General features: G+C 52.0%; 3 protein-coding genes across 20 annotated transcripts in view; 2 read left to right on the top strand and 1 right to left on the bottom strand.

The window, feature by feature from the left end:
• Nucleotides 1-7191, top strand: part of CFAP57 (cilia and flagella associated protein 57) — a 59055-nt gene extending 51864 nt beyond the window's left edge. For both annotated transcript variants that reach the window (XM_074376665.1, XM_074376666.1), the window contains exon 23: nucleotides 1978-7191. In XM_074376665.1, the coding sequence (XP_074232766.1) occupies nucleotides 1978-2183 (206 nt within the window). In that variant the 3' untranslated portion in view covers nucleotides 2184-7191. The remainder of the gene's footprint in view (nucleotides 1-1977) is intronic.
• A 5100-nt stretch (nucleotides 7192-12291) lies between these two features.
• Nucleotides 12292-15519, top strand: TMEM125 (transmembrane protein 125). 4 transcript variants are annotated; one of them, XM_045520216.2, is made up of 4 exons: nucleotides 12292-12401; nucleotides 12887-13043; nucleotides 13689-13838; nucleotides 14077-15519. In XM_045520216.2, exon 4 carries the CDS (start codon nucleotides 14220-14222, stop codon nucleotides 14877-14879), a length of 660 nt encoding a protein of 219 aa, XP_045376172.2. In that variant the 5' UTR covers nucleotides 12292-12401; nucleotides 12887-13043; nucleotides 13689-13838; nucleotides 14077-14219; the 3' UTR covers nucleotides 14880-15519. The 4 variants fall into 4 exon arrangements, with proteins under 4 accessions (XP_045376172.2, XP_074232762.1, XP_074232761.1 ...); XM_074376661.1 differs by lacking the exon at nucleotides 12887-13043 and having other exon boundaries at nucleotides 14213-15519; XM_074376660.1 differs by lacking the exon at nucleotides 12887-13043.
• Nucleotides 15520-22359: 6840 nt separating this feature from the next.
• Nucleotides 22360-26270, bottom strand: C13H1orf210 (chromosome 13 C1orf210 homolog). 14 transcript variants are annotated; one of them, XM_074376664.1, is made up of 6 exons: nucleotides 26130-26270; nucleotides 25603-25696; nucleotides 24475-24569; nucleotides 23831-23877; nucleotides 23485-23601; nucleotides 22360-23338 (listed from the first exon to the last, which is right to left on the bottom strand). In XM_074376664.1, the coding sequence occupies exons 5-6, from the start codon at nucleotides 23501-23503 to the stop codon at nucleotides 23016-23018; spliced, it is 342 nt and encodes a 113-aa protein (XP_074232765.1). In that variant the 5' UTR covers nucleotides 23504-23601; nucleotides 23831-23877; nucleotides 24475-24569; nucleotides 25603-25696; nucleotides 26130-26270; the 3' UTR covers nucleotides 22360-23015. The 14 variants fall into 14 exon arrangements, with proteins under 14 accessions (XP_074232765.1, XP_010958037.2, XP_010958044.2 ...); XM_010959735.3 differs by lacking the exon at nucleotides 23831-23877 and having other exon boundaries at nucleotides 24320-24569; XM_010959742.3 differs by lacking the exon at nucleotides 23831-23877.
• Nucleotides 26271-27463: the final 1193 nt, after the last annotated feature.

Genomic DNA, 27463 nt, shown 5'->3' with positions numbered 1-27463 from the left:
CCAAAAAAAAGGACTTGAATAGACACTTCTCCAAAGAAGATACACAGATGGCCAACAAGCACATGAAAAATGCTTGTCATTGCTAACAATTAGGGAAATGAAATCAAAACCACAGTGATATACTACCTTATACTCTTTAGGACGGCTAAAAAATATAAAAATAAACTATAAAAATAAACCAGACCAAAAAGAAAACAAAACAAAACCCAGAAAATAACAAATGTTGGCAAAGACCTGGAGAAATTGGAACCTTGGTGCACTGTTGATCAGAATGTAAAATGATATAGCCACTATGGGAAACCCAACATGTAAGCTGTTTCCTCAAAAAATTAAAAATAGAATTACCATATCAACCAGAAATTTCACTTCTGGGTTTATACCCAAAAGAATTGAAAGCAGGGTCTCAAAGAGATTCTTGTACACCCATGTTCAGAGCAGCATTGTTCACAGTAGCCAATAGATGGAAGCAACCCATATTTCCATCAATGGATGAGTGGATAAACAAAATGTAGCATATACATGCAATGCAATGTCATTCAACCTTAAAAAGGAAGGAAATTCTGACATACAACATAGATGAACCTTGAGGATGTTATGCTAAGTGATATAAACCAGTCACAAAAGGATAAATACCATACAATTCCACTTATCTGAGGTACCTAGAGCAGTCGGGTTCATAGAGACAGAAAGCAAAGTGGTGGCTTCCAGGGGCTGGCCAGAGGGATAACCAAGAGTCGTTGTTTAATGGGTGTGAAGTTTGAGTTTTTCAGGATAAGAGGCGTTTTGAAGATTGGTTGCACAACAATGTGAATGTACTTAACACTATTAAACCATACTCTTAAAAATGGTTAAGATGGCAAGTTTTATGTTATATAGATTTTACCACAATTTTTTAAAAAGCTGGGGAGAGGAGTTGGAGTACAGATCGAAGTTCCTAAGTGCTACTTTGGGGAATGAGAGTCTGCTGACTATAGACATAAAGTCCGTCTGGTGTTGGAAGCCAAGAACTTGAAGTTCATGCATTACCTTCTTCAGTAGCACGCAGCAGGCCAGATGTAAAAGGGGAGACCCTGGATGGTTGGATTATCTCAGGTTTGGGCTGTGCAGCGTGCCTGGGGCAGAGGGACGAGGCCTCTTGAATACCAAGGGTGCTGTAGAGAAGACAATGGGAAAAACTCACTGTGGGTCTAACTGGACAGAAAAGGGAGTGAAGCTAAAAGGAACCCATTTGGAGTCATCCAGGAAGATGAGGTCCAAGTTCAATTAAAGAGGAGGTGTCCTGGGCACAGGGCAGTCAAAGAGGTCATAATGGGAGAGTGGAGCGCGAGGAGGGAGGGGAGGGCACAGACTGGGTGCTGAGCTGACCTGGAGGCCAAGCTCATTAATGCTGAGAATTCAGCTTTGTGAGGCCAGGGAGTGGGAGGAGACACAGACCCCCATGGACACCAGCATTGCCCAGGTCGATGCAGCACCTGAGATGGGAGGATGGCTGAGAGTCCAGGGGGACAGTCCTGGAGGAACATGAGTGAGTGGCCACACCAGGAGGGCTGGAGAGGGGTCTCCAGGAGCAGGGTTTAGGTAAGGAGAACTGGTGGTTTGAGGGGGCCAACCTAGGTCAACTGGTGAGTGCCGCCCTGTTGGGGTGTGGGGAATGGGAGAATGAGCAGCTCCCGCTGAAGGGGACCTCGGGGCAAGCAGACTGGGGAGCCCAGGAGAGGGGCCAGGCTGAGGTCATGCTTAACATTTGCCTTATACTCCGAATCATGTCTCTTCATGTCTCCTTCTCTGCCAAATAGTGAAATGGCTCATTCCTGTATCCCTAGCATCTGGGATGGAGTGTCTACCCCATTGTAGGTCCTCCATAAACCTGTGTGGGGGTGAGGGGTGGTAAGTAGGGAGGGAGGATAAGCTGGTTTCAAAAAAGCTTTGCAGCAGTCCAGTCACAGGTCCACGCTCGTCCTGCTCTGTCCCCTCCAGTGCCCAGAGAGGACATGCTTGGCATGTCTCCCACCATGAGACTGAAGGAGCAAGAAGAAACTGGGAGAATCATTGAAATGCAACGCCTGGAGATCCAGCGCCTCAGAGACCAGATCCAAGAGCAGGAGCAGGTCCCAGGGTTCCACCCCCTCGCTGGGATGCGGCTGCCTTCACTCCTTGGGTCAGAAGTGGCGCAGACCAAGTGACCCCCACCCCCAGGTGAGCCATCTCCAGCCACACCAGAAGAAGCACTGTGCTTCTGTCCCCAGACTGACTCTGGGCTGCAGCCCCTGCGGCACTGACCGCACCGGCCTCTCTCTCCTGCCCTGGGGACCTCGGGACATCGGCGGAGTAAAGGTGTTTGCCCACAACCACGTCTGGCTCTCTGCTTAGCCAGGGGTCCAAGGAGGCGGCAGGAAAAGGGCCCTGAGGGCGGGGGGCTCCTGCTGATCCAGAGCCACCGCTGTCAGCCCCTGTCCCCGGCACAGGGCTGCCCGTCCCTGCCGAGATCCCAGACCCCCTTTCCTCTCTGGGCCTCAAGGGCGAGGCTGCCTGCTGCTTCTGACCTGCCTTCTCTTCTGCCAGCCACATCAGGACCAGACAAAGCCTACTCTTATTACTTATGAAACATATGAGGTTTTCTGAGAATTTTTACTTCTGTGTGAAGATGAGAGTAAAACCACGAACACGGCAAAGTTAGCAGAGTTGCCCCACGTCTTCCGTTATCTGCAGACCCTGGAGCTAGGACCACAGGCAGAGCTCTGCCCTTATTTCTCTTACCTCCGAGCCACTCGAAGCTTGTCCCCCCTTGGTCTACAGGGCCTGGCCCTGCTCCTCTCTTGCATTTCTGGGGGACCTCTCTTCCTCTAAACCCTATACTGGGTGCCCCAGCCACATATACCAGGAAAAGTGGGTTTTTTACACACTAAAGAGCAAAAGAATAGAACCCAGATGTCCCCAACACCCTTCTAATACCCAAATAACAAATGTTTAAGCCTCCAGTCTCTGCTGGTCCCTGCCGATGGTCTTAACCCCGACATTGTCTCCAAGGCATCTCCCTAACTCCCCTAGTCTGCTTTATCCCAGCTCTGGGCACTGCTCTTGGGTTAGTTTTCCCACTGAGAGCTGAGGTAAGGCTGTCATGCTTGCCAAGGCTCTCCTGAAGTCTGGGACAACAAAGGAGACTCAGGGTGGAGGCCACAATGCAAAGTCTACATGGGACCCTCTCTCTTTAGCAACTCCCCACCCCCAGCCCCAGCCGACACCCTGTCACGGTAGCCAGCTTATCCCCTCCAGACCAGTGTGCACCCCAGCATGTCCTCTGCCCATTGTGGGGCCAGGCTCAAGAGCAGGGAGAAGTTTAGGCGCCCTCTGATTGACTCGACCACAAGGACAGCAGCCCGTTACACTGTCATGCTGAGTAGGCGGGCTCTTCTGAAACCCAGGCTTCTCCATTCCAAACCAGCTTCACCCTCTGCAGAGGAAACTGACTCGGAATGAGGTTGGGGAGGGCAGCAGGGCCAGATGGTGCAGAGCCCCAAAGGCCCATTACAGATACGGGACGTCTAGAGCCAGCACTAAGCCACCAGAGTCACTCCCAACCGCTTGCCAAGCTCTTGCCACACAGGCCTCCTTTCAGTTCCTAGAAAAAGCAAAGTTCTTTCCTGTCTCTGGGTCTTTCCACATACTGTTTGCTCCACCTGAAATGCTCTCACCTCCACCCCTCACTCCATGAGCTGCTCTTCATCCTTCAGATGGTAGCTGAAATGTCACTTCTCAGAAGGACACTCCCTGACCCCTTCCACCCCCATCTAAATTACGCTCGCCATGTCGTTTTCCTTCCTAACCCTCACATAATGTATCCGTTGAGTTTGATGCTGCCTCTCCTACTAGGCTCTTAGTTCCATGCGGACAGGGGCTGTATGTGTTTTCAAAGTTCACTCAGGTATCCGGGTGGAACACAATAGTGGTCGCAGGGGGAGCGTTAGGAGGACACTGTGGCTGATCACATGTGTGAGGACAGATGCTGGGACCAAGATGGTGGCCACAGAGATGCAGAGAAGAGGGTTCTTGTGACTTAAGGGCTGGAGAGAGTTAGCTAAGCAAAGGGGGAGGGAGATGGTCCTGGGGAAGAAGGAACACACAAGGGAAACTGGGGCTCTTCCAAGGGTCAAAAGGAAATTCACTGTGTCTAGAATGTAGCAACATTCAAGTGACAGATTTTTCAACTTAAAAATTCCTTAGATACCTAGAGATTATCATATTTAGTGATGTAAGTCAGAGAAATATATCACTTATATGGGGAATCTTGAAAAATGATACAAAGGAACTAATTTACAAAACGGAAATAAACTTACAGACATAGAAAACGAACTTACGGTTACCAAAGGGAAAGTAGGGGAGGGATAAATTAGTTTAGGAATAACATATACACACTACTATATATAATATAAACAATAAGGTCCTACTGTGTAGCATAGAAAACTGTATTCAATACCTGTAATAACTTTATAATGGAAAAGAATCTGAAAAAGAATATATATACAAACATGTATAACTGAATCCCTTTGCTGTTCACCTGAAATTAACACATCATAAGTCAACTATTCCTCAATTTTTAAAAAATGCCTTAAAGTGAAGATGTCACATTTCACCTACAAGATGGATCTTCGTTGCTGATGAAGAAACCAAAACCAAGGAGAGAAGCAGCTGGCACAGGGTCACATTGGCAGGGCCAGATTGCAGCCCAGTTTGCCCGGCGGCCTCCACATCCCATGCTCTTAAGTCTGCACTGGAGAGGTGCCCAAACAGAACACTGGGCCAAGTGGTAGAGGTTATAGGTGTGTGAGGCCCATGGAGTCTAAACTAGAAGTGAAAGGAACAGACAGCTAAACTCAGCTAAGCCGGTGGCTGGCTGTGGTCCAGCGGGTGAGGACGGACGAGGGAGAGGAAGCCCAGGTGCAGGGACTGCCCCACACTAGCGGAGCCTGGCACCTCGGCCAGCAGGTCAGCAGGGTGTTTTCTCAGCCACACAGGGGTGAGCACAGCTTCTTGCTAGCCAATCTGGGGCCAGAAGTACACATTTGTTTACCTCTAAAATGTTCTGTCTTCTGTGTTCCTACACCAGCCTGTTGGGTGGTGGTGTTGGGGTAGCTGCTGCTCCTCCTTCCATTTGGCTTATCCTGACCCCATGGGGGCTCTCACCCCACTGGTGCCACCTCCTCCTTCACAGGGTCCCTTGAGCCAGTTGACCCCTCATTGATAGAGTGGGCCTGGCAGTCACCTCCTCCTGCTGGTCACCTAAGACATTAGTATATGGACTCTGCTCTTGTTCATCTGGTTACAGTCCTTTGTTGAGCTCTGGGGACTCATTCAGTGCTGGTGTGACAGCTGTGTCTTCAGGAGCTGCCCTCTTTCTGGGCCCCAGACATCCTGTGGCTCTCGGCCCCTTCTCCCCCAGAGTCCTAGCATCAGCTGTGGCCAGAGAGTGTGCGCTCCACAGCTGAGCCTCCTCTGGTATCCTGTTCTCCCAGCACCGAAGACCCTGCCCCTCAGGAGGTTCTGTCATCAGGGTCCACCTTTCCCCACCACTTCTTTTGTTTGTTTGTTTGTTTGTTTTACACATTAACTTTTGATTTTATTAGAGTCTCAGATACAGCGTGGGGATGGGTCAGGAGAGACATTGCAGCATTCATAGGAACTTCTATATTCATTAAACCTGGTCTTATGATAAGACGTACAGTGAGAAGACATACAAACATATGACAATTAGTGTAAATGCAACTATAAAAGAACAAAAATCTTTTGGCAGCGTGGTAGAAAAACATATTTGAGAAAAATGGAAGAACGTGGGTGTCACTCCTCCAGAGCCAGAGAGGGGGAAATTGCCATTCGGGATAGAGGTGTCAAAGAAACTAAACGTGGCTTCAGAACAAGGGGGAAGGACAGGCTTCTCATAATCCCTGTTATTCATCTCAAAATTAAAGAACCAAAGTAATTAAGTAATAGCTGACCTTACACGTATCTCCCATTCATGTTGTACATTTCTTTTTGGTAATAAAAACCTGTTTTCTAACAGGTTTTACTGTAGGGAAAAATAAGGATTTGCTGAATTTAACCTCCCGCATTTCCCCAAAGATAATGTTTATTATTGTGCCATTCTATTACAATTCGTCTTAGCAACTCAGATAGCAGTGGCTTATTACTTCAGTTTATTATTTGTTCATGTTGTCTTTAATCGTTAATGGATTTCTAGGAATGAGACTTAAATTATTTGTATTCTCTTCTTATAATGTAGGATTAAGTATTCTAAAATTATTACTTCCAAAATTATAAAAAGTTGCATTATACTAGATATTTACAATCATCATTGCTTATTTTTATCAATTATTTAAAGATACCATCAATATTTCATAGCACGTACCATTTAAAATATTTTAGGTGTTTTTGAGAGTAGTAAATGGTTCTCAGCCTAGAATTGTTTTCTAGTCAGATTTATTTTTCTCTTGTCTATCTCTTCCTTTGCAAGAATGAAATTCTTCCACCTTATTTAGAAAATTCTGGATAATCGATTGTTTTGGCTATTTATTGCTGTATTAGAAACTACACCCCAAAAATTAAATAAATAAACAAATAAATAAATAGTAACTTTAAAAAAAAAGACACTACACAAAAACTTTGTGGCTTAAGCAACAATTTCATTTTGCTTATCATTTTATGGGTCAGAAATTCAAGAAGGACTTCACTTGACACTTTATCTCTGCCCTGTGTGGCATCAGCTTGGGAAGTTGACGGAGGCTGGAGGATGGACTTGGAAGATGGTTCACTCACATGGCTGGCAAGTTTGTACTGGCTGTCAGCCCCGAGGTTAGGTGAGAAACTTGAGGACCTCGTCACTGGAATGCATAGTCTTTCTCAGAGAATGGAGACTGGGTTTCAACACCTAGGAAGTATGGGTTGCCATCCTCTTTAGTCCTAGGCCTAGAAACTGGCAATATCGTAACTTTGTAAATATTCTATCTGTCAGAGCAGTCTTAGAACCCACTCAGATTCAAAAAGAGGAGGCACAGACTCCCACTGCTTCTTACACAAAGCCATTACCAACCAGCAGCTCCCAGCAAGTGCTGGAGGGGGCCCGGGGGGCCTGGGAGTATCTGCATGTCCAGCTGGGACCCCTGGCAATCATTGCTCTGGATTTAAGTGAGAGGAGAGAGAGGAGGCATGTCAGGACCAGGGGTCCTGGGGCTGGTTCTCCCTGAGCTCTGTTGGGGCAAGCTCCCCTAGACCTCAGGGTTTCAGGGGCCTGATTATGCTTTGAGTGTGTCTGAGATGAGCAGGGCTGGGGAGCAGACTCACAAGGAAGGAACTCTGCCGTGTGCCAGGCAGCAGGAAAGACTGATGTTCCTCATCACCTCCCATGACCTGTCATGTATAAGGATTTGTATTTATTCCTCATCTAGTACGTGTCACGTGGTGGGAATCAGCAGGGGCAACGAGTGTATACTAGCACTTAATAACCACCTACTGTGTGCTCTAGTACTCAGTGAGACAATGAGATTCTAGTTCTGAACTGAGGACCTCTGGGTGCCCGCCTTTGTTTACAGAAAACAGAAACCAACCTCAGCCAATGTAAGCAAAAAGGGAGAGCTTATTATCTGGCTCTGGGCATGTCTCATGGAATCTCAGGGCAGTGGTACAAGCAGGCCTAAGTAAGGACTTGAACCCAGGCCTGGGACACAACTGGAACACCCCCCCCCACCTTGTTCTTGCCTCTCTGCAGAGCAGCCTCCCATTGCCAGCTGGGTTGGCAGAAGGGTACCCTTAGCATCCCATGAGTAGATGCCCCAAGGCTGACAAGGAATCTCTGGTCTGCTTTTACTTTTCTTAATTGAAGTATAGTCAATGTACAATGTGATTCAGTTTTCATATTCTTTTTCCATTATAGGCTATTACAAGGTATTGAATATAGTTCCCTGTGCTATACAGTACTACCTTGTTTATCTATTTTTTATATAGTAGTTAGTATCTGCAAACCCTAAACTCCCAATTTATCCCTTCACCCTGTCCCCCGTCCCCTCTGGTAACCATACATTTGTTTTCTATGTCTGTGAGTCTGTTTCTGTTTTGTAAATGAGTTCATTTGTCTCATTTTTTAAGATTCCACATATAAGTGATATCAAATGGTATTTTTCGTTCTCTTTCTGACTTACTTCACTTAGTATGATAATCACCAGCTACATCCATTGTTGCTGCAAATGGCATTATTTTATTATTTTTTAAGGCTGAGTAGTATTCCATTGGGTGTATATACCACAACTTCTTACCCAATCATCTGTTGATGGACATTTAGGTTGCTTCCATGTCTTGGCTATTGTAAATAGTGCTGCTATGAACATTGGGGTGCATAAACCTTTTCAAGTTAGAGTTTCCTCTGAATATATGCACAGAAGTGGGATTGCTGGATCATACGGTTAAGTCTATTTTTAGTTTTTTAAGGAATTTCCATACTGTTTTCCATGATGGCTGCACCAAACTACATTCCTACCAACAGTGTAGGAGGGTTCCCTTTTCTCCACAGCCTCTTCAGCATTTATTACTTGTAGACTTTTTGATGACGGTCATTCTGTCTCATCTGACTTTAAATTGCCAAAAGAGAATGTTTGGGGCCTAGCTTGAGTCTGGGGCTCACCTCTGTCCAATCAATTGTACTCATAAGGGTAGGTCACAGAATATAATCCCAGTTGCTGGGGTTCATCCCTGAAGTGGAGTTGGTTATGGTGAGCGGGGCAGATACTCCAAAAGATGTCTGTCTGGGGCAGCTGTCGCTCATGGGGCGGGCTGCCTGGAGCTATTGAAGACCTGCCGCGATACCTGTGCTCTAAGCCCATTATCCTCCAACTGCCCTTCAGGCAGGCAGGGACAGGACCTCTTTTGATCACTGCTGTGTCTCCAGCACCCAGCACAATCCCTGGTCCAGAGAATGAGAACAGTAAATGTTTGCTGAATGAATTAATTATATTATTTAATCTCTCCCCCTTGCCACCCACCAACTATTTAGACTAAGTACTGTTGTCCCCGTTTTACAAATGAAGAGACTGGGACACATGGAGGTTAAGCCGAGCTGGGACTGGAAACTTCAAGGTCAATCTAGTTCCCAAACCAGTGTTCTCTCTACTGTTTATTCATTAATTTGTTCACAAGCATTCATTGGACACCTATCATATGCCAGGCCGGTTCTAGGAGGTAAGATACACAAACCCTTCCCTTTGTGAAGCTTATCTTCTAGGGGGTAGACAGATAATATTCCAGACAGATAAGAAAAAAAACATAGCATGTTAGACAGTGACAAGTGCTAAGGAAAAACATAAGAGAATAAAGGAACTCAAAGGACTAAAGGCAGGGAGATAGGAAGTATTGGAAAGCTGTGATTTTAGACAGGATAGCCAGGGAAGTCTCACTGAGAAGGTGACATTTGGGCACCTTGCTAAAGGAAGGCAAGAGGGAGAGCCACGTGGGAGGAAAGCATTCCAGGCAGTGGGAACAGCCCACGCAAAGGCTCTGAGCACACACAAGCAGAGAGGGATGGCAGGGGATGAACTCAGAGAGGGCCTTAGGGATCATGGGAGGTCTCTGGCTGTTCTCCATTGGAGGGACTCAAGCACAGCCAGCAGTGACATGGCCTGCTTTACCTTACAACAGGATCACTCTAGCTGCCCTGTGGTGAACAGTCTGAGGTGGGAACGTGGCAGAAGCAGGGAGGCTGGGCTGCAGGGCCTCCTCCTCCGCCTCTTACCATCTAATGGATCACTTAGAATCCACACCTTGCGCTCTCTGCCCACTGCCGCCTCCTCCCCCTGCCTTCATTCCCGCCCATCTGAGCTGCCCCGACAGCTTCTGCTTTGGGGACAGAGTTCAACAGCCCTGAAAGAAGCCTGCCTGTCCACTTTAACTCTGAGTTATTTGATAAGACTCAGAATGAGAACAAAGTCTCACCTGCTCAATGTTTAAACCAGGGAAGCTTCTAGGCTTTGTTCCCTCCGCCTGAAACTTCCCCTCAAAGCCCCAGGGGAGAGGGCTGGGGAGAGGAATCTCACGTCCTTCCCTGTCCAGTTCTATCCGGGACAGCTGGACCCCGGATCTGGTTGGGACTGGCCCCTCCTTGGGACCAGGAGGAAAAATAAATGTCAGATGTGCAAGAGGGAAACACAGCCACCAAGCCACCGAGCCCCGCCAGGCCGCTGCAGTGGTCAGCCTGCCATGACTGTTCCTTGAGGGCAAGAACCATTTAGAGCTACACCGTCCAGTGAGGGAGCTGCAAGGCACACGTGGTGATTGACCTTCAGGAAAATGGCTAGCCTGAGCTGAGATGCACTGTCCGTATCAAACACACAGCGCATTTTCAAGACAAAATAAAAGACTGACTGAGCTCATTATTCACTTGTATATTAAGATGAAAATATTGGAGGATTAAATTAAAATTTTAATGTATTAATTTCTCGTTTCTTTTTACTGTTTTAACTTGGTTCCTAGACGATTCTGAATCACGTAAGTGGCTCACATTACTATATTTCTATTGGTCAGCACTGCTCTAGAATTGTGACTGGCCCCCTGGTCATCTCCACGGAGCAAAGCAAAGGGAAGCATGGACAGGTCCAGCGTAATTATTCTGAGAGCTGATAATGCAAAGTTAACTTTGATTTTGTTTTTCTGGTCCATTTCAAACACAGCAGAGGGAGAGAGAGCAGGAGGCGTTACTCAGTCCAGCCTATAACCACCTCCAACCAGCCCCACCTCGCCTATCGTGTGGCGTGTGGTGCCAGATTCACCTATTAGAAGCACAGCCCTTGACCGGGTCCTTGTTATACTTCGGAACCTGCCATGGGTACCTCAAATGAGTCCAAAAGCCTCAATTCAAGCCCCAGTGCCACCGGAGCCAAACTTGTCATTCCAACTTCATCTCACATGCCCCCTGCTTAAACACCCCCACACCTGCAATTCACACACTCACTCATTCAACAAAGAGTTACTCATTACCTCCCATGTGCCAGGCATAAGGCTGGCTGCTGAGGTCACAATTGTTAGCAAAACAGGCGCTTAACCTGAACCTGCTGGGAACCACACATGTAGTGGAGGATGACGGGTAAGTAAATAAGGGCAATCACAGCACATGCAGTAAGAACAGTTATAGAGGAAGCACAAGGGCCTTGGGTGCCCCCAAAGAGGCACCAAAACCAGCCTGGAGGTCAAAGAGGGCTTCCTGGAGGAGGTGACGTCTCAGTTGAAGAATTTGAGTTGGCCAGATCGAGGCTGGTGGTAAACATCCCAGGGAGAGAGAACTCTTGAGTTCAAAAGTCAACCAGAGAAACTAACACAACATTGTAAATCAACTATACTTCAATTTAAAAAGAAAAGAAAAACCAACCTGAAGCACAGAGCCGTGCAGAACATGCATAACTGAAAGACATGCATTCTGGCTGGGGGGCAGGGACCAGTGGCAAATGACTGGCCAACTGTTGATGGCAGGGGCTGTGTGAGCCCTGTGAAGGAGTATGGCATTTATCCTGAAGTGTTCATTCTGTGAGCATTTTAAGCAAGGGAGCTTCTGTTTCCCACCTGAAAAGCCTTCACCTCCTCCTCCCTGTGCACTCAAATCCTGCCTCCCCAGCTGGTCCAAGACATGTGGGGCAAACCTACCCTGGTCAGGCACTTGAAGCTTTGAAGGAGAATGAGCAAGAAGCTGTGGGGCTCCAGCCCTGGGGGAAAGTGCCAAGGGATGGAGGTACTAGAGCTGGGTTTGGGAGTCAGCAGGTGCTGGAATCTGGGGTGGAGGCAGGATTTGAGTTTGGTGTTAGAATCTGGGGGTTGGATGCAGGAATAGGGGTCAAGGATGAGATTGCAGACTAAGACCTAATTCCAGAATTTGGAGCTGAGGTTTCAAGCCAGATCTGGGGTTGAGATCTGGGTCTGGGGTTAGGGTTGGGATTCACGACGCAGGGTTTGGGCTGAGATGTGGGGTAGGGGCCACGGTCGGAGCTAGGAGTTCTAGTTAGGGCTTGGGGGTTGGGGTTGGGTTAAGGCTGGGGCTAAGCTGGGGTCAGAGCTGGGGAGTGAGTTCAGGTCCAGGCTCTGGGGCAAGTAGACAACATTCCTCCTGCTGCCCAGGTCTGGGACTCCTGTTGCGCTTTAACAGCAGCGGGCAGAAGCCCCTCCCTTCCCAGGAATGCCTCAGCCCTGCAAAAGGAGCAATGCCACGTCAGCCAATCAGCTCAGCCCTGCCTTGGAAACACCTGTTGATCCTCCTACCCCTCCCCCCAGGGCTCACCTAGGTGCAGGTTAGGCAGGTGAAGCACCTCCCCCGGAAACAGAGCTGGAGCGCCCCACCTGCCCTGGCTGCACGGATCGGATCCAGCACTTCCAGGTTTCTTGTGAGTGCCCCACAGCCCCCCTACCCCCACCACCCCACCTTCTCCCACTGGCCCTACCCTGAGACCCTCCACCCCGCCCCTGGTCCGGCCCGCAGGACCAGTGAAGTCACAGCCCTGGGGAATGCCTGGACTGACTGAAGGGCCCCTCCCTCAGCCCCTCCCCCACTCCCCCTGGGGGCACCTGCAGCTGCCCCTCCCGCCTTGTGTGCCAGGCAGCCCTTGCCCAGGGGTTGTGGAAGACGGATACCTCATCAGGGCTGTAACCCACGTACAGCCGTGATGTCATGTTCCCAGAATGATCAGACCTGTGTCCTATGTATAAAGCAGGAGTTCCATTCTGAATTGGAGGAGAGAACGTTGTGTTCTTTTATTCAAAAATTATGCTCTGGGCATCTGTGGGGGCCCTAGAATTCCTGCTGGAATTCTGAGTGGAGATTCTAATGTCCTGACACCTCAAGATAAAGGCTATTGTCCTCACTTTTCAGATTAGGAGCCTGAGGCTCCAAGAGGTGAGGCCATCAGGGCTTCTCTGACCTCCCCCAAGCCCTCTTCTGACTGACCCAGAGTCGGCATTCATCACATGAACACACTGGCTGTAACCTGGGGCTCCTTGAGGGCAAAGGCTGCGGTATTCTGCCCAGTGTGAGTCACGCTGACTGGCCTCTGGAAGACGTGTTCCATGAGGAACCACTGCGAGGTCCCTCGCCCACATTCCCATGGTGGCAGGGACAGCAGCAGGGGTTCCGGTCCAGAGCCCTCCTTCCACTGTACCACTTCAGAGACATCCTGAAAGGGATGGTGTGGGGGTGTGGTGAGAGGGAGAAGAGGCGGGGAGGCAGGAAGAGCAGTGAGGAAGCTGTGGAGAGGGAGGCTGACAGTCAGGAGCAGTGGGAATGAGGGCAGGGAATGGTGTGGAGAAATGTTTAGAGGTGGCGTCCCTGGGAAGTGCCCAAGTGAGGAACACAAGAGGAGGCACGGGTATGGGGTAAAATGACACGTGAGCTTGGGTTGAGACCTGTTGCACCAGAGGTGCCTATGGGACATCAAGGTGACAACGGCTTATGGGCAGAGCTCTGGAGGGAGATCTGGGTTAGAGGGAGAGAGGGATTTGGGAACAGCAGCCTTGGCTGTGAGATTGGATGGGCTGTTAGGGGAAAGAGGGTGTCAGGGGTCAGATCCTGATTCACGGGAGAGCCACAGCCCCAAGAGAGAATATTCAGGGTCAGGCTGCTGGTTCCAGAAGAGTTAAGTCATAAGGCCCCTCAGTCCCCACAACCCTCCCCCCAGGAGCCAGCGGTGACAGCTGAGGCCATGTGAGTCGGATCCTGAATGAGGCTTTATCTCTGGGTCTTCATCCAGTCCCATCGTCCACCGTGGCACCAGCTCCCTCGGCCAGCTGGGATGGAACAGGCAACCGAAAAAGGCAGAGCCAGAGAGGTCAGGGGCTGGGCAGGGGGTTCCCTGGAGGGGTTGGTGGGCAATTTGTGTGGAGGGAGCTCTCCTGGGGTCACTGGAGAGGCATTCCCAAGGGGTGGTTCTAGGGAGGGGCATTTCTGGAGGGGGAAATTGCAGGGAACAGAGGGGCAATTTCCAGGGACCATGCCCAAGACTCCCAGGAGAGACCATGAGGGGAAGGGGGGCTGGGGAGATAGCAAGTGTGATTCACCCCCTGCAGGTGATGCTGACTATCCCCTGGACCGTGAGAGGAACAGGACTCTGGGCCTCTAGCTGCCACGCAGGTGGTGGGGGCTCCAGGCTGTGATCAGTGCCTCTGACCACTGACGCTGCCCTCTGCCCTTACTTGTGCCCAGATCAGCCATGTCTGAAGGAGGGGCTCGGGCCCCACCAGGCCGGGGGCTGCCCCCGGATGTGCTGGCGGAGCAGGTGGAGCTGTGGTGGTCCCAGCAGCCGCGGCGCTCGGCGCTCTGCTTTGCCGTGGCCGTGGGCCTGGTGGCAGGCTGCGGGGCGGGTGGCGTGGCCCTGCTGTCCTCCACCAGCAGTCGCTCGGGCGAGTGGCGCCTGGCAGTGGGCACAGTGCTCTGCATGCTGGCCCTGCTGGTTCTGGTTAAGCAGCTGATGAGCTCGGCCGTGCAGGACATGAACTGCCTCCGCCAGCCCCACCACGTGGCCCTGCTGCGCAGCGGCGGAGGTGCCGATGCCCTGGTGGTGCTGCTCAGTGGCCTGGTGCTGCTGGTCACCGGCTTGACGCTGGCGGGGCTGGCCGCTGCCCCTGCCCCCGCCCGGCCGCTGGCCGCCATGCTGTCCGTGGGCATCACCCTGGCCACCTCGGGCGCACTCTTGCTGCTGGGCTTGCTGCTGTATCAGGTGGCCGTGAGCAGACACTGCCCCCCGACCCGTGCGGCCGCCCCCTCCACCCACAGTGACCGCAGAGGCAATGGCAGTGTCTTCAGCATCTCAGGACAGTTGTCTGCTGGCCAACGTCACGAGACCACGTCCAGCATCGCCAGCCTCATCTGACCGAGCCCTCCTTCCCACCACCTGCCTCAGCCCCCTCAGAACTGTGCCTGGACGCAAGTGAGTGTGTGTGTGTGCACACGTGCACCAAGGGGACAGTGACCGTGTATGAGCATGTACATGTCCCCAGGACTGTCCAGCCCTCTGAGGGACCGCGTGTTGTGTGAGGAAGCGCCCATGTGTTCCCACACACCCACACCGCAGGGAGGGGAATGCTTCTCTTTGGGGCTCACGGAACTGTCAGAGTCTGCCTGGCTGTGTCTGGGGCCTCTAGGCAGAGAAGTGTCTGGGATCCCTGAAGATTCCTGGTCCCTATTCCTAAAACCCCTCAAAGCCAGCCCCGCCCTGTAACACCCATCAGGGATTTCCCCAGGGGAGGCCCGCTGCCCACTCCGAGACCAGTGAGTCCCCTTCATTGAGGAGAGCGAGCGGTGGCAAAGTGTAAAGGACACAGGCTCCAGAATATCAGGCCTGGGCTGGAGAACCCCTTGTACGCTCACCAGCTGGGGGCCTCGGGCCTAACCTCTCTGAGCCCTGGTTTCCTCAAAGTTATGGTCATGGTAATGGTCACGGATTGTGAGGGTCAAATGACATTGTGGACTGGGCACATGGCAGATGTGCAATAAAGTGCTGGCTCCTGCTATTGGTATTGTCTTTACCCATCTCAACTGGAGACCCTCCCTTCCCCTCCCCCCACAGCCACCCCTTCACACCTGTCTTAGGCTGACAAAAGGTGCCTGGAAAGTGTCCTCAGTCAAGCCTTGGTTTTCTCTCTTAGGTACTAGGAAGCCAGAGGGGAGACAGGCTGAGGGGATGCTCAGCCTCAGGAAGATGTTGGGTTTCTGGCCCCAGGGAAGGCGGCAAGGAGGATGCTGAGTCATTTCTCAGTTGCTTATGTGCTGATTCAAGATGAAACCTGAAGTATTGGGGTTCCTCCAGAGGCTGCAGCTCCCTACCCCACCTCTGAAACCAGTACATCCTGGTCTGTGTTGTCACTGCACCGGCTGGCCTGCCTCTGGGTTCCCGGGCATGGGAGGGGTGTTTAAAACCATTTGGGTGTAGGAGTCCCTTCCTGCTCACGGGCAGCCTTGGAAAGGACCTCCCCTTCTGTGGTGCAGGCGAGGACAGAGGTCCACTGGAGGAGCGCCCACGAGTGCCAGTTACTCTTTCATCACTTCCTGCTTTGCAAGGTCCAGATTACAGGAAGCCCCACAGAGGATACCCAGAGACAGGGAAGCCAGGCTCCCTAAGAGGTGTTAAATGTAGAGCTGCAGAGGCTCTGACAGGAGAAAATTGCTTTCAGCTGCCAAGATCAAGGCAGTTTCCTCGAGAAAATGCTTAGCTGTTGGATGAGGAGAAGGGTGCTGCCAACCCTGGGAGAGAGCAACTCGAGCAAAAAGAACAGGGCATGTCCAGGAGCCCCAGGGAATCCTCAGGCTCCACATAGGCCAAAGTGAGCCCCCTGTCCTCTCCACCTTGAACTAGTTCCTCCATCTCAGCATCCAGCATCCAGGTTAGTGACGTCAGATGCTTTTGCCGGCTAATGTACAGACTCCCCAAAACGATTGGCCTCCCTCTCCCTTCGAAGCACCCCAAAATCCAGCCTCGCTGCCCCATCATCATGACCCCACCACAGTCCCTCACTTCTCCCAGCCTTCATATGCCCTCTCCTGCCTTCGTACTCCTCAAGACCCTGTGTTCTAGGGAGCCAGGTTCTCAAGGGGTCTTCCCCCACCCTCTCCCCCTAAACTAGCAAATTACCACTTTCCTGTGCCCAAACCATCAAAGGTAGGTGCCAGTCCACAGTTCTTTCTCTGTGTGCCCATCTCCTGAACCAGTCAGGGAGCTCTTCCTGGCAGGGTCTGCATCCTCTTCATCTATGTGTCCCTAGTTCCTGGCTCAGGCCTCGTACATAGTAGGATGTGGATGGGTGGATGAAGGACTCGGCTTGGTGAGACCCACCTATAGATGGGAAGGGTAGGGAAGTTAGGCCACTGTCTGCTGTTGGCCCTGAATCCTTCCCTCCTGAGGCCCCGCACACCTGCCCCAGAAACTCATTCTTCCTGGGCTCCCAAGAGGATGCCCTCACTATCACCAACTCCTGGGCCATTTGAGGACCATAGAATACCTCTCCAACCTGTAAAATGGGGAGAAATCCTGTTTCTTTTCAGCTGAAGTAGGGTTAGACTCTTTCACAATATTTCTTTTAAGAAACTAAACAGAAACACAGAGGCCTAGAAAACTGGGAGGGGGAAGGGTTACACAACCAAAGGTCTGGGTGAGCAGCTATTGTAGGACAGGCCCGCGTCACGCTCCCCTGGGAAGGATGCCAGATGAGGAACATGGTGCCCACAAAGGACCTATAACAAAGGGCAGTGGAAGTCGGCATCTTCACACCCAACTATGATGTGAGACTGACAGTAAGAGCTGGGTGGAGGCCCAGGGGAGGCAGAAATGCTACTACTTCCTCATTCCCTAATGCTGACCCCACGACCTCCCACCTCCAGCTTGTTTGCACAAAGCATCTCACTAAACCCCATCTTGGTACCCATTGCAACCAGGCATCCATTGGCCCCTCTGCTCTCTCTAAAGCAGACCCTTCTGTCTTCATCTCCCATCTGATTAAGATTCTGTGTGACATCATTTCACCCACTCCTTGTCAGAGTCCTCAACTCCTTAGCCCCCTGACCTTTGGTCCCACCCTCCCAGCAAAATCCCCTCCGTGGAGGAATCCCCCATCCCCACTACCCATCTGCCTTCACTGCGCCTGCTGCCTCGCAGGGAGCAGTTACTAGAGAATCCGCACACCAGGCAGCCTGGTGTCGCCGTGAGTCCTCACCCCCCATCATAACCAGGTCCAAAACACAGTTACATTGTGTTTCCCTGGCCAGCTCCTGCTCCCACAGCAGCCCTCAAGTTCTCTCCTCTCCCTTCACACCCCAGCATCCCCTCTCCGCAACCCCCAGCTCTCTGCAGACTTGGCCTCCCTCGTTGTGAGAAAGTGAGCGTGGCAGGAAGCTTCCCCCTTGCTCCCCCGGAATCACTCCTCCTTTACTCCTGTCTGTCAAATGGTCTTGTCAGCCCAGCTGAGGAATCTGGACTTTGTCCTCAGGACACTGAGAAACATGGAAAGATTTTTAACTGGGGGAGTATTCTGACCAGAATAGGACTTGGGACTTGCTGGCTGCAATGTGAAGCCAGGATTAGCCTAAAGAGAAAAAGACTAAGAAGAAATGGCCATGCAACCCCAGAAGTGCCATCTCAGCTGGATCCTGATGGGTGAGAACCAGCTGGCCGAGCTCCAGAAGTTGGGAAGAGGATACGAGAAAGAAGGAACAGCAGAGGAAGGGCCAGAGACAGAGAACTGGCTCCTTCAAGGAACCAGGGAGGGTTTGTGTGGCGGGAACGCAGAGTATTAGCTGGCAAGAAGCAAGGGTGCAGCTAGGGGGAGCCCTGGGCCCCACCTGGGCTTCAGAGTCTCCCTAGCAGGGAGTACAGTTTCTTAAGGCCAAGAGGAACCCCAGTGAGGAACTGTAAGCAGAGGAATGGCCTGGCCAGAGTTGTATTTTAGGACAACTATTCTGCCTGCCGCAGGGAGAATTAATGGGATAGGGTAAAAACGGAGGCAGGGAAGTCAGTTAGTTGATTGATGCCATTTCCAGATGCAAGACAATGGGGGGTGCACAAGGGGGTGGATGCTGGGACAGAGTCAGGACAGTCTCCATGGATGCTCAGTGGGACTGACAGGTCTTTGTGACTGACTGGAGGAGCTTTTCAGGATGGGAGAGATGTGATGGGTCCATGTTGATAGAAAGAGAAGTTTAAGATACAAGGCAGAGAACAGGGTGGTCTTAAAGTCCCTGAGCAGGGAGGTGAGGAGGGTAGACCTGGGCCCAGGATGGAGGGATTGGGCTCATAACACTATTTGGATAGGAGAGGGGTAAGAATGTGGACCCAGGTAAGTGTGTGGGTTGGTAGTAGGAAACCAACCAACAACTACCCTCTCTGTGAGGCGGGGGCCGTCTTAAGAGCTGCTCTGGAGAATAACCAAGAAAACAGCAAGATTGCCGAAGGCTTCAGAGCCCATGGAAGGCTGGAGACCAGCCATGAAGAGAGTCACGGCCTGGGTGATGAGGGGGTCTCCTCAACAGTACATGGTGGGGTCGGGGGGAGCTGATGAGGGTGGCAGAGGGTGGTCTGGCCCTCCCAGGAGCTCCCACTGGGTGGCAGGAGAGGTAGGGAGAGAAACTTGCGACATGTGCCTCCTGGGTCACCAGGATGCATGTTCCAGAAACTTCCAAATCTGTTCCAGTCCAGGTGGTCCTTCCCTCCTATCTAGTCCAACCCCATGTGAGACCTCCGTCAAGGTGCTTCCCCTGGGCCTCGGGGGACTGACACAAGGCACCTCATGCTCAGCTCTGGCACGCTGACCAGATTGCCTTCTGGACTGCTCCCCAGGGCCCGTGAGACTGCCCTGGGCACAGCAGGGACCGACCCGCCCAGGTCCCCTCCCTGGCCAGGGATGGGCCACACCACTTCAACCCTCACAGCCTACCCTCACGAACCTGAAATTCTCGGGCCTAGTTCATGTAGTCAGGGGTGCCAACCCAGGCTGCATGGGAGCAAGTCCAGCTACCAGAATGTTCCTTCTCTCAAGCTGTTTGATCACTGCCTAGAGGTGAGATAATGGTTTTGTTGCTGAATGAAGCAGGTGAGTTGCAGTTAACCTGTCTGAGCCTCAACTTCTCAGGCTAGAAAATGGAGTGCCTGCCCAGCAGGGCTGTTGTAAGGACGTGTTAAAACATCAGTGTTACTGTTACGGTTACTGTTGTTCCTGTTGCTATCATGATATCCTACAGCATCAGAACTTCTAATTCAAGTCCTTTGCTGTCCTGCCCAGATCTTCTGACCTGAGTCCTGGGAATCAGAGACGTTCAAGCCCCAGCCCAGAGCGAATGAGGAGGGAGGAAGTGTGACAAGCCTCTCCTGCAGGATTAAGACTGATCACCTGTTGTGGGGAGCGATGGCCCTGGGGATGCCCATAGGGACAGATGCTTGCTTTGTTTTACTTTACACATCACTCATTTAATCCTTCTAAAACTGTGAAGCAAGGACTATTACGATCCTTATTTTCCTGAGAAGAAATTGGAGCACTGAGGAGGTAAGTAACTTGCCCAAGGTCACACAGCACATAAAAGGCAGAGCTGGGATTTGACTCCAGGTAATCTGTGCTCTCTACTCAGTTTGCTGCTCTGCTGGGCTTCTTAAACTTCATGCCTGTGGCTTGTGTGACCCCATCTTTGGCCTCCACACAAGGACAAGGGATGTGGCCTTGCTTTGGGGACAGCAGGATGAGGCAGCAGGGAAGCTGGGTTGTCTTGTGCAGTCAGGTCTGGGTTGGGGCTCCCAGGGCAGCTGCTGAGGGGTGAGAACAGGGTGCAGGGTTGGGCGCAGAGGTGGGCTGGGACCAGGGTCTGAAGCCAGAAGAGGGCAGACTGGAGGAGGGGTCTAGCCGAGCCCCAGACCTCACAGCAGTTCCAGCATCCCGGCCCTTCGAACCGGGGGTCCCAAGGAGTGTTCTGTCTTCGTGCCTAGGGCCAGACACACAGAGTGCAGTGGGAACCACTCCTCAGGGAAATCCAGCAGGGCCTCTCCCGGGGGTCAAGTTTCTCATGACCCCAGGGCCCTGCTCAGCCAGGCATGCCACCCGCAGCAGGTTCTGAGAGGACACCTTCCCTGCCAACCCTTCTGAGCGCTGAGCTCAGGAAAAGCGACTTCTGATCTGGGGTTGGGCCCTTTCCTCATCCTGGATCCCTCAGAGGTTCTGACTCAAGTCCCAGAGAAGATGTGAGCTGCTTCCTGGCCCAGAACAGCAGGCAGGGCAGCTCTTCAGGGTGGGGGGTGGGCTTTGGGGATGTGTGAAGGCAGGGGACAGACTCCACTCTGTTCTCAGCAGTTCCTCCCTTGGAGGCCAGGACACACTCCGGGCCCCTTAGCTCTGCTACTCAGTGTACTCTCCGGGATCTCAGGCTGGGGTAGCATCCGCTGCTGTCCCAAACACAGGGACCTCCCAGGCCTGCAAGGGTCAGCCGTCTCTGGGCAGAGGAACAATTGCTGAGGTTGGGCTCCTCTCCTCCCCGGCTGCTTCTTCCCAAGCTCTCCAGGCACGTCTTCCTCTGCAGACAAACCCTTAGAAGTCAGCCCTCAGTCCTCCTCTACTCTGCCTCCTCCCTGGTGATGTTATTCACTCCTAGGGTCTCAGTGACCCTGTTACTGATGATTCCCAAACCCACACCTGCACACGGAAATTTGCCCTCTGAATTCAGCTGCCCTGGGCATCTCCCCCTGAAAATCCTACATCTGGCACTGAATGCTCACTCACCCAAATACCTGCCCTTCCCCAAGTCAACACTGCCTCCATCACATCTCTGGAATCTCTCTGTTCCCTGTGCAACAGTTTAGGCACATCTTACCACCTCTCTCTTGGTCTCTCCCCTCCAATCCATCCCCACACAGCATCCCCCTCTTTGGCTTCATCACTGGCCTGGGCACCCTGGACCCTATGCTGCAGCACCCTGAGACCACCTGCCTTTTTCTCACACAGCCCCCTACATCAGTCAGCCCTTCTCTGCTGGCTCATTCCTCAAAGGCTAGCACTGCATCTGGTGGACTCATGTGGGTGGCTGCCTGGTTCCCAACAACCTCCCTGTGTCTGGGACTGACCTGAAACAAACAAGTGGGCTCCCAAAATCACAAACGGGCTACCAGAGCTTGCCCCCACTGGGCAGAGCTGGTTGGACTTGACCCAAATTGGGCCGGTCAGATTCTGTCACCTGAGTACTTGAAACTCAGAATCAAGAGTTCGGGAGTCCCAGGCATGGAGTCTCACAAGTGCCTGTAAATGACAGCGCACTAGAGGTCCCATGCCTGACCTCGGGTGGCTGGGACCACCTGCTTCCCACCCTCCTGAGTCAGTTGTCCCTTTAATTCTCCCCCAAAACTTCTTTCCATCCTTTGCAACCAAAAGAGACTTCCTCAAGTCTTTGCCATCTTGAGGCTGCCTCCCTTCACCCAGAATCCCCACCAGCAACCATGACCCTGTCTGACTCCTCTCCGTCAAAGTTCTTGTTAAAGTCTTCCATGTTTGACTCCACTCCCTCACCTTTCCTCCACTCACTCCCCAGCCCACAGTAATTCAACAAAGACAGCAAGTATTTATATAGCATCTGCCATTTGCGAGATTCTGAGGACATGGAATGAGGCGCAGCCTGTGGCTTCGGAGAATTCACAGTCTAGCCCAGTAAGGGCTACGTGCAAACTGTGATACAGAATAAAATGACATGTGACAAGAGAGTGGTAAGAAAACTCACAGGTGTTACAGGAGGAAGGGGCACTGGGAAGATATCCTGGGGAGGGGATTCCAAACTGTATCATAGCTTTGAGCGACAAGGCACATTTTTATGCACAAGTTCCAGTCCAGGAAAATTTTTTAAATGAGTGACTTTTTATTTTTATTTAAAATGAAAATAGGTTTATTCATACCTATGAAAAACATAATATATTATAACCATTTCGATTACCCACTTGATTGATAGGAAAAAATTTCAATAAGAAACTTGGCACACTGATTTTCACCTGCTAAAATGTTACTGTCTGGGCACATCTGAAATGCTGCCATATAGGCAGGCCACATGGGGTCTACTGGCCAAGGATTTTCCTTACTGTCATAGAGGATTTGGGAGAACAGAAGGGCAGCGAGGCAGGGGAAGAGTGTGAGCAAAGGTCCATGGAGAAACAGCATGTTCAGGGGGGTGAGGGTGAGGGGATAACAAATAATTAGTTAAATAGGGAGTAATGTAGGGAAAAGCAAGAAAGGAAACCAAAGGCTGACAGAGGCCTGATTTCATAGTCTGGCCCTTGGTAGGCTTTACCCCAAGAACAGCAGGGAGCCATTGAGGGTTACTGAGCAAGAGAGGGTCGTGGTCACTTTGGTGGCTAGTGTCAAAGAAAGGAGGATTGCTCTACTCCTGGTCAGCCCCTAAGTCCGAGCCTTCAAGTCCCTGAGGTGTGTGGTTCCCACGAAGTATCTGCTATCCTTAAGCTGTCAGGCACGGGGGTTGGGGAGTTCAAGATCAGGGTTCACAGGGAGAAGGGGTCCCTGCTTCCCTCCGTCCCCAGCCCACCAACCCCAGGCTGAATGTAATTGTCCTCGATGAAGCCATCATCATCCTCATCTTCACCCGCCTCGGGGCGGACCCCCTTCCCCGGCCCAGACAGCGGGCGGTGCTGGTAGCTGGCACGGTATTTGCGACAGAGGTGGAATTTGGCAGCAAGTGCAATGAAGAGAGAGAGGACCACAGCACCCAGCACAACCCCAACCAGCACAGGCCATGCCCGGGCCCCGCCACCCGGTCCAGGGGACACGGCTGATGCTGTGGGGAGCTCCGAGGGCCCCATGATGGCTGCAGAGAAAGAGACAGAATTATGGATAGGGCCCCAGATAGGCTCCCTGAGGATCCCAAGAGGAGCGGGGGCAGGGTCCACCCCCCAACGTCAGCATCTAAGGGGAGCCCACCCCCTCCTCAGCCTCCCTCCTACTGTCACTCACTTTGGTTTATCTCACTCATGGAGGGGCCAGAAGACACTAGTGAGCCTCAGCCTCTGCCAGAAGATTGCTGGCTCTAAGGAGACTCCCAGATGCCAGGCAGCCCCGGGGCACAGACTCCTGGAATACACGTACACACACACACACGTGTGGGCGTCAGGGATGGCCACAGTGCACACACTCCAGGCCACAATCTCGGCCACGTCAGGGCACTGCACGAACTCTAGAGACTGGACAACCAGCCGTAACCAGCTGTCCACAGGAGAAAAACAAGCAGAGCCACAGAACTTGGCTGTTTGTAAAGGAACATTGGAAGTGGCTGGAAAAATAACTCGATGCTGGAACTTACTGAGCACAACTTCTGATTCAGGCACCAGGCAACCTGCTCACAGAACCCTGTAATGTGGATACAAACATTATCCCCACTCTGTAGGTGAGGCTCAGAAAGGTGCACTAACTCAGCCAAAGTTCCAGGACTTGAACCCAGGCCTCTGATATCATGGCCCAGAGTCCAGGGTGCTACCCTGCTTGGTAAGCTGAGGGTGGGGGGTGGGAGAAAAGGCGGTCCTGGCTCCCAGAGGTTGGACAACAGCAATTGCTTGGAGCCAAAGTGGAAACCACACCTAAAGGATGCTGCCAGTTCCCACTCAGGACAGGAGGCCCCAGGCACAGCCAGGGCAGCCCTGATCCCTCTGCTCCTGAGTCAGGAACCTGCTATCCCATTGCTACTCCCAGCCCTTCAGGCACATCCCTTGTCTCATCACTTCTGCCCAAGGGGGTGGTGGGGAGCTGAATTCACGGAGCAGTCAAAAGTAGATCAACTGAATCAGGACATTACCTGGATGAGAATCACCGGGCTGGGGATGATCTAGAGGAGTATCTGACTTAAGAGAGTATCTGGAGGAAGAGCTTCTGAATCAGAGGAGTGTCTGGGGGAGCAGCACTTGAGTGTTGGGAGTACCCAGAGGAAGGGCATCTGGGTTACAGAAGTACCTGGAGGAGGAACAGCTAGTGCCGGAGATAATTTGCGAGCGGAGCAGACTGAATCAGAGGAGGACCTGGGAGGAGCATCCAGGCTAGGAAAGCACCTAGGAGAGAAGCACCTAGTTTAGGGGAGTACTTGGCCACATTCTTTAACACCAACACCTTATCCACGCCCTCCATCTTCATCTCCAAACTGTCACGGAGCCCCATGAGCTCTTCCTCTCAATCTCCCTAGAATGCCTGCCCCTCCTCCACACCCCATGACCACTGCCCCAGTCCAGGCTGCCTTCATCTTATACCTCTGACGCTTGCAGTAACTCCTAACTGGTCACCCCCAGGGCTGTGTGCAGATTCCTCAGGACATCCTTCAGGGCCTCACAAGCCAGCACACGGCCCTCAGGCCAAACTCTCCTTCCTCTTCTCCACAGTTCCCTCCCCATGCTCCATATACACACACACACACACATCCCGCCACTCCCTCCCTAGTTTTTGTTTTCCCCCACCTCATCCCCAGTTTTTGAGCCCCCATCCCTCAAGCCCAAGTCAGACCATACCTGACTGTGAGGTTGTCCCAGGACCCCCCTCATGACCCCCCTTCACTGCCCTGCCCAGTCAACCAGCAGTAAGAATTGGCCAGATACTCGAGGGGCAGCACCCTGGGCAGGGATTAGGCTGATTAATGTGCGACCTGGCTCTGGCAGAGAGCTGGGCAGTCAGCTGCCTGGTGCGTGTTTGTGAGATGAGTGTGTGGGGGGGGGGGTGGCATTAGAAAGGAGAGGTAAATCATTCACTCATCCATTCAGTAGCAAACATTCCTTGGGTGCCGTCTGTGGACCCCACACTAGGCACTGGGTCCTCAAAAAATAAGATTTTGTTAAACTGAAATGAGTTGAATTCAATCTGACGTTTCTAAGATTTTACTCCTACTCCTTTCCTTCCTTCCCTGTCCCTGTGGCTTCTTCCCAAGGACACACACCACCCTACCGGCTGTCAACTCACCCCTCCAGATCACATTTCTTCCACCGACAAACACACACCCCACCCTGATTTGTAGCTTCTTTCCTGCTCCCAGGAGCCCTCGGGGATCTGTAGGTTTCCGCCCCCAGGACCCCCACTGTCTTCCCCTCTGCTCCCCACCTGTAGGAACTGTGCACAGTCCGCGGAGGGAGCTTCCGGTTGGGGCCGGCGGGACCTGGACAGGTGGGCGGGCCAGAGCGGCCGCTTGACTCACCTGGAGACGCAACAGGCGGGCGGGGCTGAAGCCGCGGGTGAGGGCGGAGGGCAGCGCCTCCAATAGGAAGGACTAATTTCTACATCTTCCCAAGCTTTCACGGAGAACCTTCTAGAGCAGGCCTCACCCCCACCCTCGGTGCTGGGGCGGGAGGTTGGGGAGGGCGGCGCAGCTGGGACGCAGAGGGGGCCCGCAGACCCTAGAAGGGGCAGCCTTCAGCAGGCAGCCGCTCAAGCTGGTGGCCCTGATAAACAAGTGAATTTCCGGTGACAGGTACAAAGTCCAGAGCTGAAGAGGGAGAATTGTAGGCCTGTGAAGGCCGCAGGCAGGAACCAGAGGGGAGGAGGCGAGCATTCTCCAGGCAAAGCCAGAGGGACCAAGGACACTCAAAACTGCCTGCAAAAGGTGTGTAAGCGTGTGCATGTGTGTTTACCTGGATAGAGGGTACAGCTTCCACCCTGACCTCAAGGATCCTGTGACCCCACAAAGCTGGGCTCTGAACATCTATCTTTTGCCTTACTCTTCTTCCCCGGACCTAGTGCCTCTTTGTCCTTTTATACCCTCAGTCACCTTCCCTGAGCCCTCCGTCTACCCCAGCAAGCTCCGCCTCCGCTCCAGCAAGCCCTGCCTCCACCCCGAAACCCCGCCCCCTTGCAAGTCCCGCCTCCACGCGGCAAACACCACCTTCTCCATACCTAGAAGCACCATTTATCACAACATTTCTACTTATTTTCTTGTAATTTTTCCTTCCTGTACTGCCTACCCCCTTAGCTGGGGAGCTCTCCCAGGGTGGGGCCAAGTTTGACGTCTCTGGGTTCCCAGCACCTGACACAGGGCAGGCTCTCAGTAAGTATCTAAGAGAGAAAGCATTTCATGAGCTAAGCCCCGCAGGCGCAGGAATTCACAGGGACCTACAGGGCACAGCCAGAGCAAGGGCTGCGGCCAGGCTTTCCAGTGGGGCATGGCAATCTCCGGCTGGAAAATGGAGGCCAGTTTATGTAGGACCTTGAAGATCTTGGCATGGCGGATTCTGAACTCCTATGGCCAACGGCCCCTTCCTAACTCTCCCACCTACACGTCTCTGCTGCAGCCACACCAAACTGTTCTTTATTCCTAGAACCCACCATACTCTCCCCTCCCAGGCTTTGCTTGTGCTGTTCCTAGGGCCCCTGATTTCCTCCAGCCCTCTTCTCCTCTCCTCCCCCGACATGTCACCTCCCACCTAACCAACTGCTCCTCCCAGGCCTCCTCATCACTCAGGCCCCAGCTTAGGTGCCTGTTTATCTAGACCCCTTCTGTGATGCTCCCTAGATTGGACCCCTCCTCCGTGATCTGGGCCCCAGGAAGACCCTGGCCCTTCTTTCACCCCATAGCCCTGAACAGGGTATTGTGATTTTCTCTTTATTTGACAGAGTCCACTATGATCCTGTAATCTCTGGGGATAGGGCCTGTGTCTGTCTTGTTCCCCATCATATCCCTAATATCCAAAATGACAATAATAAACACTCCTGAAATAAGTGAATGGGAGGAAAGTGAATATTATCCAGGATGGGGCAGTGAAGACCCAAGGAAAGTTTGGGGTTTTGGTTTTATTTTGAAGCAAGGAAATCATAGAATTCAAAAGATAGTCACTTTGATGTATTCATACAATGGAATACTACTCAGAAATAAAAAAGAATAAAATAATGCCATTTGCAGCAACATGGATTGACCTGTAGATCATCATTCTAAATGAAGTAAGCCAGAAAGAGAAAGAAAAATACCATA

Source organism: Camelus bactrianus, chromosome 13 (assembly GCF_048773025.1).
Source record: "Camelus bactrianus isolate YW-2024 breed Bactrian camel chromosome 13, ASM4877302v1, whole genome shotgun sequence".
NCBI lineage: Eukaryota > Metazoa > Chordata > Mammalia > Artiodactyla > Camelidae > Camelus > Camelus bactrianus.
Note: the sequence above shows the minus strand (reverse complement) of the source record. Positions and strands in the feature narration are given on the sequence as shown.

Excerpts from the sequence above, each read along its gene's own strand:
- TMEM125 (XM_074376661.1), top strand. The coding sequence starts at position 14,220 with ATGTCTGAAGGAGGGGCTCGGGCCCCACCAGGCCGGGGGCTGCCCCCG.